The sequence below is a fragment of the Adiantum capillus-veneris genome, chromosome 6 (genome assembly GCF_014529385.1).
Source record: "Adiantum capillus-veneris isolate H3 chromosome 6, ASM1452938v2, whole genome shotgun sequence".
NCBI classification, from domain to species: Eukaryota; Viridiplantae; Streptophyta; class Polypodiopsida; order Polypodiales; family Pteridaceae; genus Adiantum; species Adiantum capillus-veneris.
The window spans coordinates 159158517-159170965 of record NC_140936.1 but is presented as its reverse complement, the minus strand read 5'-3'; the positions used below and the strand labels follow the sequence as shown (position 1 = coordinate 159170965).

The 12449-nt window shown below is 43.2% G+C and overlaps 1 protein-coding gene across 2 annotated transcripts; it reads left to right on the top strand.

Annotated features, from left to right (window-relative positions):
• The first annotated feature begins 746 nt into the window (after nucleotides 1-746).
• Nucleotides 747-4035, top strand: LOC147456593 (beta-fructofuranosidase, insoluble isoenzyme 1-like). Of its 2 annotated transcripts, XM_086515029.1 has the most exons (7): nucleotides 747-766; nucleotides 1231-1499; nucleotides 1923-2285; nucleotides 2826-2987; nucleotides 3073-3311; nucleotides 3436-3526; nucleotides 3623-4035. In XM_086515029.1, exons 2-7 carry the CDS (start codon nucleotides 1236-1238, stop codon nucleotides 3800-3802), a joined length of 1299 nt encoding a protein of 432 aa, XP_086371155.1. In that variant the 5' UTR covers nucleotides 747-766; nucleotides 1231-1235; the 3' UTR covers nucleotides 3803-4035. The 2 variants fall into 2 exon arrangements, with proteins under 2 accessions (XP_086371155.1, XP_086371154.1); XM_086515028.1 differs by lacking the exon at nucleotides 747-766 and having other exon boundaries at nucleotides 1923-2528; nucleotides 3623-3950.
• The last annotated feature ends 8414 nt before the right edge of the window (nucleotides 4036-12449 follow it).

The following is a 12449-nucleotide window of genomic DNA, read 5'->3' as shown; positions in this document are numbered from 1 at the left end:
CTAGTGCGCTTTCATTGCAGCTCTGCCATAGCTGAGCGCAGAGAGAGAGAGAGAGAGAGAGAGAGAGAGAGAGAGGAATCTCCTCAGTTCCATGGCGATGGAGAAGATGGGAGGCAGCAGAGATTAATTGGAGGCAGGGTGGCAAGCCAAGCAGAGAGGAGTACTATATGTGAATTCTGTGGGACGGTAACACTCTCCTAGGTCCGCATCAGTACAGTATTTACTACATTACGTGCCTCTTTTGTGATGCATTGTGCTGCCTTCTTGATGCATCTAAAGCTAGGCTTGTCGCAAAATCCATGTAAGTTTGTAACTCATCGGGCTCATGATGTGCTGCAGGGAACCTTTGTGCATACTGGTTACTAGTGTCGGAATAGGAACGCTCAGCCATGGCCTTGACATGCACTCTGCTCAGCCTTTGCTGCTTCTTTGCAATGGCTTCGGCTTCACACCACTTTAGCAGCAAAGGGGCTTTCTTCACTTCGCTCAATGTGCAAGCCTCACAGCCACAACCTCATCGCACCGGTTTTCACTTTCAACCATCCAAGAATTGGATGAACGGTACTGAGCGAAAGGCGCTTGCACACAAATATATTCATGCCAAAGTTGTGTGTGTGTGTGTGTGTGTGTGTGTGTGAGAGAGAGAGAGAGAGAGAGAGAGAGAGAGATCAGAGAGAGATTCTTGTTTCATTAATCCGATTTTCTTTCTAATTTGTTGCATTGCTCTTAATCCAATGGCCGTGCGCTCGCTTTGCAGATCCTAACGGTATGCCACAAATCACCTCATTTCTTTTCCAAAGTTATTATTTGAAGGCATTTTGTCGATTATCATGCTGAAATTGAGTCTCATTGAAGCTCATTGTTTCTAGTGGTCAACACAAATTAAATTTTGCATTTAATTGTCAGAATCAAAGTATACATGCTCGTCGTGTGATCCTTCAAAATATCAACGTTGTTTTGCATATGCTTGCAATATAGTGATAAGCATCTGACTTCAACATTCAACTTACTTATTGAAGAATTCAACATATACATATTTCAGCTTGATTATCAGTCTTTAATTGTGTTTAGCTTAGCTGTTCAGCATTCAACTTAAAAGCATGCTTTCTCTTTAATCATGCTGCTCATTTCATAATTACAGCACATGAATACCCTTGTTGGGTGATGCATTCTAATTTTATGGCAGAATAAGAAGATAATTGTCTTCTTGTCTAATTAGTACTCATGCAGGGCTTATGTTCTACAAGGGCTACTATCACCTATTCTACCAGTGGAATCCATACGCAGCGGTATGGGGTAACATCACATGGGCTCACGCGGTTTCAACTGACATGCTAAATTGGCGGATACTTGAACTAGCCCTTGTTCCTGACCAATGGTACGACTTATATGGGTGTTGGTCTGGTTCAGCCACAATCATAGGCCCCGATAAGCCCGTTCTTCTCTACACAGGTTGGAGCAATGTGTCCTTCTCCAGGGACAATCAAGTTCAAATGCAGGTGAAGCACAACTCTGAGAGAGAGAGAGAGAGAGAGAGAGAGAGAGAGAGAGAGAGAGAGAGAGAGAGAGAGAGAGAGAGAGAGAGAGAGAGAGAGAGAGAGAGAGAGAGAAGAAGAAGAAGAGAATTTTAACGTCGTAGGAAACTATTTCAAGAGACCTCAAAGATCTATTCGACGAGTGTTGAACTCAAGACCTGTTATTCAGGGAAATGGCACACACTTGGGTGATAGAAAGGTTATACCGTTTTCCTCTTTTTATTAACACACTCATACACCCACCCACACAGACCCGAGCAGAAGAGGATTTTAACGTTGTAGGAAACTATCCTAAGAGACCTCAAAGAGAGAGAGAGAGAGAGAGAGAGAGAGAGAGAGAGAGAGAGAGGCTTTATGATGGCTTTTCTTATGTTTGCTTGCATACAGGCCATGGCAGTACCAGAGAACAGTAGTGACCCTTTGCTTGAAAAGTGGAGGAAAATTGAGGAGAATCCGATCTTGGTAGCTCCCACCGACATCAACAGTACAAAGTTTCGGGATCCTACAGAAGCATGGATGGGGTTAGATGGAAAATGGAGGATGCTCGTTGGGGCCAAGAGGAAGCATAGGGGCCTTGCTTTGCTTTACAAGAGTTCTGATTTTGTGCATTGGGAGCAAGCCAAGCATCCTTTACATAGTGTACCTAAGACTGGCATGTGGGAATGCCCAGACTTCTACCCAATTCTTGGAGCTGGAAAAAACGGCCTCGACACCTCAGCTAATGGTCATGGTGTAATGCATGTTCTCAAGGTTAGCTTGGATGACACTAAACACGACTATTATGCAGTTGGTACATATGCTTCCGACACGGATTCGTTTTTGCCTGCCAATAGTGCCCTTGATGCTGGCATTGGACTTCAATATGATTATGGAAAATTTTATGCATCTAAGACGTTTTATGATAGTAGCAAGGGGCGCCGTATTTTAATTGGCTGGGTAAACGAGTCCTCTTCTGTTGAAAATGATATTGAGAAGGGCTGGTCTTCTCTTCAGGTATTGTGAGTAATCCATTGAAGTCCTAATAAAGATATATGGTGTGCATCTGAACATGCTTGTACATCGGTGTGCCCTTGCATGCGTACACACACATACTGTTTATGAATTCTGCTATGCATCCATAGATATCCAACACAAGTAGATGGGTGCATATATTTATGCATACATAACACAAACAAACAACATGCATACATTTATAGTCACATTTATAAGCTATATTGTTTTATATTATGATACACAGAGACATGCAGCTCACTATTGAGACTGAACCTGTTTTTGTATGCAATTTGCAAGGGGTTTCCAAGGCAGGTCTGGCTTGATGGAGACACAAAGAGCAGCCTATTGCAATGGCCCATTGAAGAGATTGAGAGTTTGCGTAGGAAGAGTGTCTCACTTAGTAATCTACCCTTGAAGACAGGCTCTCTAGTAGAAGTTAAAGGGATTGAAGGGACCCAGGTATGGCTGTTTGTTGATTCGACTGGAACTGTGCTTATTGATTTGATATGGATCTCTTAGTTGATATAATTGTGAAATTGAGCAGTTGGATGTCGAGGTAGAGTTTGATCTACCAAGAATGGACCTTGCAGAGGCATTGAATGTGGATGCTAGCAATGTCCAAGTGACATGTAGCAACCTTGGCGCATCACGTCATGGTGCTTTAGGGCCTTTCGGGCTCCTGGTTCTTGCTTCTGATGACCATGTGGAACAGACGGCTCTCTTCTTTTATGTTGTAACAAGTGAACATGGATGGAAAGCTTTAGTATGCAGTGATCAAAGCAGGTTTGTAAAAGTTAGTGACATTTATGTATAAATATGGATACTGAGTATAAAACTTACTTTCCCCATCAAGATAGACAGATTTTAGCTCGCCGCATGCAATTATGCTAATGCATTATTTTTGCAGATCATCCTTGGTTAATGATCTTGACAAAACAAGCTATGGTAGCTATGTCTCAATCTCACAAAGAGAGACTTCACTTCGTTTACGAGTTCTTGTATGCAAACTTTTTGCAATGGTCATCTTATTATGAACATCATTTAGCTAACAAGTATTCAGAATCACTATTTAACCTTTGCTATCCTTCATGCAGGTGGACCATTCGATTGTGGAGACATTTGCACAAGGCGGAAAAGTTTGCATTACATCTCGCGTCTATCCGACAAAAGCGGTGAACAACAAGGCACATTTGTATTTGTTCAACAATGGAACCGCATTGGTTCAAGTACGTCGCTTGTTAGCTTGGGAGATGGCATCAGTAAAAATTGACTAGCATTAGACCAGTGATGAGGTTGTTCATCAACACATGGCAAGAGGGCGTTGTCGCATCTCTGGACGCATGTATACTTTCCATATAAGTGGTTTTTGTAGGCGATATACTGGTGGAGCCTTGTGCGATCTTGTCAAGAAGCAATTGACCATCTCTAGAGCATTGATTGATTTCTTTCTATGGCTGCAATGCCTCAAAAAATTTTAATGCAAGTTGCCATCACAATATTGAGAGTTTCGAGAATGTCCTTACTTCCTAAGTTCACTCTAGCTATCAAGGTGTTCTTTGTTCAGTGCAATGCAATGTTTTCCCTCTCATCAAAATACGTTTCGCCAGTTTGTTGAGCATATCCTTCTAGAAAGTGCATGCCAAGAGTTGCTGCATCTGGGTCTTGCTTCAGCTGAAAACAATGCAAAAAGAGGTGCCAAGGAAGCTTTGGCTATTTTCAGCAATTGCAGGTGGACATGCAGCATTCTCCTATAATTGCAATTACAGAGATCGCATTTGGAAAGATGCCTTCTTCTCGCATCAGCTAAAAACAGCCTAGAACTTCCTTTGCCAGTCCTGGCTGGGCACATCTTCCTATAAGAGCATTCCAAGAGACCTGCTCTGCATCACGGTAAGGAAAGCAACTACGTCCCAGGAGATGCCCTCCTATTGCATCCGTTTAAAACAGCCCAGAGCTTCCTTCGCTGGTTGGTACTTGGCATATCCTTCTATAAGTGCATTCCAACACACCAGAGCCCTAGGAAGCCGAGAACGCGCGTGAAAGACCTTTTTTGCTTTCAAAAGTATAGATATCGGACTCTCAAGGATGTGGCATCCTCGAGAGTCCTCCATGTGGAGAGCGTGTTAACCAGCCCAGCTGGTGCAAGACCTTGTTGCACAAATTAGGGCGCATGCTCGATCAAAAAATGATTAAGCATTACAGCAGAGCAAATTGCGGGGTTTGGACAGAGGCACCTACGGGTAAAGGTAAACACTCAACCACTAGCATAAGCCGCTTGATCCCAAACTTGTGTTCAAACACATTTAATGTTTGAACTTTTTTTTTTAAATTTCTTGGGGGTTGGGTCGGGTGGGGGGGGGGGAGGCTCCATCAAATGTAGGGTTGCCTTGCACATTTCGTGCAGTGTCATTTTTTTCCCTCTTCTCATCAAAACAATCCTACAATACCAAAACTGCCAAATTAACTAAAAGTACCAAAAGTACCGAGACTTAACCACAAGTACCACAACTAGAGTTTTCTTTAATGAATTGTTATGAGTGCGTCTTGAGCTAGAGAAGAGCAAGAGAAGGTGCTCACAATATGAAAGAGCTTGAAACTTGATTATGACACTCAATCTTGATTACAAGACTTAATACTTGATTAAGAGAACTTGACACGAGATTTGGAATACAAGATTGGAGTATGAGGAAAAGACTTGACTACAAGGACAAGACTCAAACACAAGACAAGAATGAGAGGAGGACTTACCTTATAGGAGTCTCATAAGTAGTGTTGGCAAGACCGAGGAGCTTGTAGCCCAAGAACTCTATTTATACTAGGGACAGGGAGGTTAAAAATTCTCTAGGTTCTTCCTTCTAGAACTTTCTAGTTCTTCTAAAACCTTCCACTTTCTTCAAGATGGTCCTTGAACCTTCTAGATTCTTCTTCACATTTCTAGAACCTTCTAGATTGTTCTAGATGAATCTAGAACCTTTTAGATCCTTCTTCAAGTTTCTAGAACCTTCTAGATTCTTCTTAACGTTTCTAAAACTCTTCTAAGAGCTCGCATATGTGAAAGTACTCCCTCCTCTAGTCCACAAGGAGTGGTTGTCCCTCTTGATGTAAGGGAAGGCTTCAATGGATATAGTTGATGAAACTCTCAAAATTTGGTTAGTGCTTTAGATACACACTCCCGTGTTTTTTTAATTTGCAAGATAACCTTTCCAATGTACAAGGTTCTGAAGTCTTCCATGAGAGATTCTGATTTTCTCGACTGCATATTCTTCACGACCATCGATGTCTATTGGTAGTGGTGGCTGGAAGCATTTACAAGGAATCCTAGATTGATAACAAAGCTTCAACACTGACACATGGAAGATTGGACGAATCTTCATAGATTGTGGTTACCGGAGATGATATGTGACTAGCTTTTGGAAAGGGTTAGATGAATGTAGGTCGCGGTGTAGAAGCCACATTCGATTTCCAATCTTGTATGGTGAATGTTGCATTTGGTGTTTGTCTATGTTATTTTTATACCGCTCTTGAGCCTGTCCAATATTCTAATTTGTCAATTCTTTATGAATGCTCTATAATTGTGTGGCTAAATCTCTAGATTCTTTACTTGGCGATTCAGATGGACATCCATACTTGGACACTAACCATAATTTAGATCATATTAGATAAAATAGGAAAAGTTTTACATTATGAGAATTTTCAAATTGGTGCATTTTGTAACATTTAATGGCCTAAAATCTTATGTGTAGCGGAAATTAGCATGAACATAGTGAGCATTTCATTAGAGTTGATTCCTAATGAGAATTACAAGAGTGCTTGGGTGGAGAGAGCAACAAAAAGCATAACACCTAGTTAGATAGCATCGACAATACTTTCAAAAGAGAGAGCAATTAAGCTATTGACAACAGTTGAGGACCGGATTTGCATGGAGCCGGTCCCCCCTCCAAAAGGCTTTGTATTATGGTTTCTCCCATCAAGAGAGACATTGTACAATACAATTCTTTGTGTTCCTTCAAGACGAGCTAGTGCAATGAAGATGGAAGCTTCATACACCAAGCAAAACACTTAATCAAACACAACTTGAATTATCCCCGTTCTCAGACCCAAGACCTCACACACCTTCGAAGATGGTGAGAGCTAGCAGGGTATGAGAGTAGATTGAGAGGAAAAAGAAGTATCTTACGAGAAAGAAGTACATCTCCTCACATAATCACTCATATTAGCATAGCTTAGCTTAGTAATTAGCTTGGTAGAGAAGATGAGCATGCATTGAAGCTTGGCTCTTGGTTGGATTTGCATCCACATGCCAAGAGAGTGTTGATGTAGGTTTCTATCTCACAAGCTTGGAGTAGGTGATGAGCTCTCCATTAAAGCTTGGGAGGAGATAGAGTATTTTTCCTTCACACATGGTCCAGTGTGAGAGTGTGTGTGTCAATGCCAAGCAAAAATCAGCCCCCTCTCTCTCTTGGGCGAGCCCTAGCTGCTAAGTTAGTCTGGCTTTTGGCTCATTGGACCTCCCCAGGTCAAGCCAATAGGGATTAAGCAGCATAAGTGATAGCCTTCTGACATGTGTCCCCCTTTACCCTTTTGTGAGAGCTTTAGATAATTAAATAATTAAACTAAACTCTCATTGGACCCCTTTGCCTCCTGGCCAATAGGAATCAGGCAAGCCATGGGGCTCCTGAATGCTCATTGGACCCCTTGGGAGACTGCCCAATAGTCTTCTAGGACACTTAATTCTTATTGGTTTCTTTTATTAAATGTTTTTAAATTAATTAAACTAGATTTACTCTAGCCTAATTCTCATTGGTCCACTTCAAGGGTCTTCCAATAGGAATTGGGCATACCTTGTGGGCATCTGGCCTAGGGAGCTGACATGTGTCCCTCATTCCCTTTGTGTAAAGGGAGCCTGTGTGTGTGTGTGTGGCTTTCTCTCTCATCCCCTAGCTTTGGGGCTCGCCCCCTCCCATGTAGGGATGTAGAAAGACTTTTTGGGCACACACTAAGCATCCAATTTTCCTTAAGGTTGACTTTTGGACACAACCTTTGAATTTTGGAACCTTAGCATTTTGGAAGTCTTAATGGGCTGAACCTTAGGGTCTTTTTAGCCCGTTGTTTCACATGGCTCTTTTGCAGATGGCCCCCCCTTTGGATCCCTATTTTCTCTCCTTTGGATCCCTACTGTGGCCGGTCTGCTAACTTAACCAATATTCTAGCTTTTTCTCCCTTGGCACTTCCCCACATTAAATGATCAGTTTAATATGAGAAAATCATTTAGGAGAATTAGATATTGATTATTATGACATTACCTCTCTCTTGAAATCATAGTCGTCCTCGACTATGGTGTAGAGAAGATAAAGCATATGCACGAGTCCTTTTCTTAGCGGGTAGAGGATCCCTATGTTACCCTACGACATCATTCCATAATGGATGACTAGTCCATTTGGCGCTTGAGAGCCTGAGGCTGCCGCAAGCATGTCTGCACATTAGTCCTATCAGTCTTCCATAGTAGAGTGACAAGCTCTACTTGGTGTTCGGGAGACGTCGTCTCCGCAAACTTGATCTAAGCATGCATACTACTTCATTTTTGTGCACAAATAAAGAAAAAGAGAGTCTTATAAGACAAAAATTTTTGTTCATTTTTAACATTTTGTACATTTGCTTACTCTTGGGAAGCATTGTAAGCATTGACAAGGTTTAGGTTATCCTTTAATTGTATGCCTTGCATCCATCTAGCATCTTCAAAAGGATAATTCTTAAACTTAATAAGATATCGTCGGATAGTCTTACCGCCTCTTAATACCTTGTCTTCATGTCGGAGAATGGACTCGGGCTGCAGCACCTCCTCGTGGTCCTCGATCTCCGGTGGGTCTTAAATAGTTGGTTCTTGAGGTGGCTCTCCTTTGTAAGGCTTTAAGAGGCTCACTACAAGAGGTTGTGTGCTCTTGTGACGCTCTTAGCGACGGAAATACACTGGGTTTTTATAACCCCCGGCGTCGCTATGAGCGTCGCTAAAAGCGTCGCTACGAGAGCGTCGTTATAGGCGTCGCTATAGGAGTCGCTATATAGCGACGCTCATAGCGACGCCTATAGCGACGCACATAGCGACGCTCTCAGAGAGAGTATAGCGACGCATATAGCGACGCTACAGAGCCATAAATAGCGACGCTTATAGCGACGCCTGAGAGAATATTTTTTTGGTGGCAGGGCATTGAATGTCCTACCACCCATCAACCATATTGTACTTGATTCACTTTTTAAAAAAAGTGCAAAAGTAAATAATAGACCCAAAATAGTCACCCACAAGATGCATTGTTTGCAAAATTGACAATTGTACACATCATAGACAAACTGAATTGATTGGCAAATGTAATAATGACAATTGTACAACATCATAGGCATAAAGAATTGATTGGCAAAAGGAATTGCGGTGACAAATGTAATAATATACATGGTTCAAAAAGACGTATAAAATCCGTCTCATAATACATAAGCTATGAGAAACCCTAAACTAATGCTATCTAGCTACGGCTAAACTGACGTCGTCTAATCAGACGTCTCATCGCGTCCAAGCGGCGTATCTGTCGGATTCTGCAAAAAAAGACAATAAGACAGTTTTCAGTAAATATAAACATATAACGACATTTATAAAACAATACAAAAAATAAAAAAGAGTAAACCCTAATACTAACCATGCCGCCGCGAGAACTGAGAATGTCCATCAGGGCGTTTAAGCCCTTCCTGCCTGCGTACTCGCGCTCGTACGGTGTGGGATCACGTCCTGTCATCGACCACTGTCAAAACATACAAAGATTTCATTATGTTAGAACTAAAAAACTCATAAACCCTAAACTATCGAACATGCATAAAGAGCAATGTGAAAAGACTTACAAAATCGGCCTCAAATGATGCCCATCCACCGCTCCCCAAGTGGTACGAGCTCCCTGCCTCTACTCGCGCTCTGGCTGCATCCTTTTGTTGCTTCCACTTGTCGGGATTCTCGCGCGCTGCTTTCTTCGCATTCTTCCAATCTTCTTTGGCCAGCCAATCTGGCCTATTCCACCCATTCTTGATTGCTTTTTGCACTTCGGAACGCTTGTGTTTGCAGTATTCGCGCATTCGAATCTTCATCAGGTCTTCATTGAAGCGCTGATCCCGTGTTGGAACGGGAAACTCATCATGAAGTATGCTGATGACTCTGTTTTTTAAATCACTTGGTACTTCACTCCATTTGTTTAGTATATAGTGTCTAAATAGCTGAGAGCAAAGACCACGCATGCGCGAGATCACCTTCTTGCCGTTATCATCCATGATGATGCCGCCGCTGATGTCGACGGGGTAAGGCAAGCCCTCTGGCCGGTGACGCGTGAACCTGGGTGTCCCGGCAGGGGTCTCTAGCGGCGTGTCGATGGGGGTACGGACGTCAGGTGTCTCCATCGGCGTCTGGGCGCCGAAGCGAGGAGTGTCGAGTGGGGTGGCTCCTGGCGGAGTAGGTAGAGGTGTGTAGCTTCTAGGAACAGTCAGCCGTGCAAAACCTGGCGTAGACGGCGATGCTGTGGCTGGTGTGGGGGCGGGCAAAGAAGGGAAGGGTAAAGAGCCTCGTCGAACACGAGGCGGTGTGGAGGCATCGGTGGCGGAATCCCCACAACAACCGCCACCGCCACCACTAGAGCGCCGGTGTCTAGACGAGTGTGACGCTCGTCTCGTCGACGCCGAAGCTTCGGAGCGCGCCGAATGCTCCGAAAGAGAGGGAGATGCGGATGGTGTAGGAACGCGCGATGATGCGCCAGAGCGATGACGCTCCACGTACCACTGTCTCTGCTGCGGTGACAAAGAAGAAAGAAACTCCTCATCATCCATACCTGCATTAAACACACGAATATTTAAACTTAATATTGAATGAATAGAGTAGACAATGACGCAAAGACCATTAAATACAATGACGTAATGACGCATATAAATACAATGACGCAATGAATCGAGTGATAGAAGAGGCAAGTCGAAAACTCAGAATTTTCAATCAAAAGATGTGAGCGCGAGTAGAAAAGAGCGTTACACACCATGGAAGCTACTTAGAGAGCTAGAGCTTTTACAGCACGGAGCAAAATTGTTCAAATACAATATTTGTGGCTTTAAGAGATCTCTCTCTCATCCTCGCATAACTCAGCATAACTTCCTATATCTATATAGAGCTCTCCGTTTAAACACATATCCTCTGTTTCATTTTGTAGCTCCTCTGCATGCATCCCATATAGAGTAGTAGCATCTTGATGCTCGTCTGGCACCACCGCAGCGGCTTCTGATTGAGCATCTTCTCTGATCTCCTCCATTGATGTCGTTGTGATTGGCACATGGTAGCCTTCATACGTCCTTGCACTACGAGGGGCTACCTCTATGACGTACCACCAGTTTGATGTAGACTTTGTAGGATGAAATACTACCTGCCAGAGCCACATAACTTACATGAGAGCCACATAACTTGTAAAAGGGGGATGTTAACTATTTATATACTTACTTGTTCACAATGCTCGGGTAGTACGAAAGTGTCTCTTAGGTCAGTCCATTTCTTAGTAGAATCCACCTCAAGAAAACCAGACTCTCCTCTACGCACAGTAGCGTTTCGACCCTCCATGATTATCTTGAACCATTGCACGTCGAACAAGTCGACAAAAAATCCTCTGTAATCGATCCTCAAAATCTCTTGCAGCGTGCCGAAGTAAGTGAGTTCCGCCACCACGGGATCTGCATCAGAGGAACGTCGTCGACTAGACTGTTCAAATTTTGCCATGATTCCACAATCTTGAGTAAAACGCTTTTTGTCGATTCGTTCCACCCTAAAATGTCGACCTTTACACCATGCTGCTGTGTATGACTTATACTACAACGAACATAGATTATGAGTGGCTGTTCAAACGTTTATAAATAAAGTCACTTGCTAGTCGTACATTGCAAACTTACCTTGGTCGCGCAACCCCGAGAGTACTCCCACTCTTCTTCAGTCACTTCGTCACCGCATTGTTGTGCGCTTTTCAATTGGTTGTGCAACCATCTTAAGCTCATGAAGGTTGGTAGGCTCTCCAGAACCGCTGGATAGTGCATCGGTGGTCGTCTTCCCCGTCTCCACTCGATTCGTGCCCTTTGTCGCTCTTGCTTTGCATCCTCATATTGTGAAATCCACTTTTGCATCACTGGATTGTGAAGCATGCAAAATCGGTTGATTTTAGCCTCTAGATCTTCCGTCATCTTCTTCTCAACACCGAGATTGCACATGACAATCCCAGATATGCGCTCATCATCTATGGTTCGCCATAGCGTGTCCCGGGATTTATCAAATCCGTCTAGCCACTCTCCAATGTACACTAGGGACTCTGATACCAACCAACCTTCTGCCATGCTACCCTCCGGACGTGCCTTTTGACGCACATATCCCTTAAGCGTTTTCATGAAACGCTCTAAGAAGAACATCCATCTGGAATGAACTGTGCCAGCTATTTCCACCTCATCAACTATGTGAATAAGAAGATGCACCTGAATGGTTAGTATTGTAGTAGGAAAATGTTTCTCAAACATGCACACAAGCTCCGCAGCATTTAGTTTGGCGAATGGTATGGAGTCTACGTCGATCTCCTTTTGTGAGATCCATTGCACCAGCTTTGCAAGTTTGTAGATTGTGTTACGGATGTCGAGAGACAAACATCCCTCAATGGCAACCGGTAAAATAAACTGTAAAGTATGTGCAGCAATGATATTAAAGTCCACATTTTATGCAATGATATTAAAGTCCACTATGAACGTACCTGACACATTTTATGCCAATCGTGTGACTTCAAACCGGTAAGCTTTCCTTCTTTAGTAAAACACGTTCGGAGCGAGTGCATTACGCCAGTGGGGGTCCGCAAAGATCGAATGGCCTCTTTTACTTTGCGT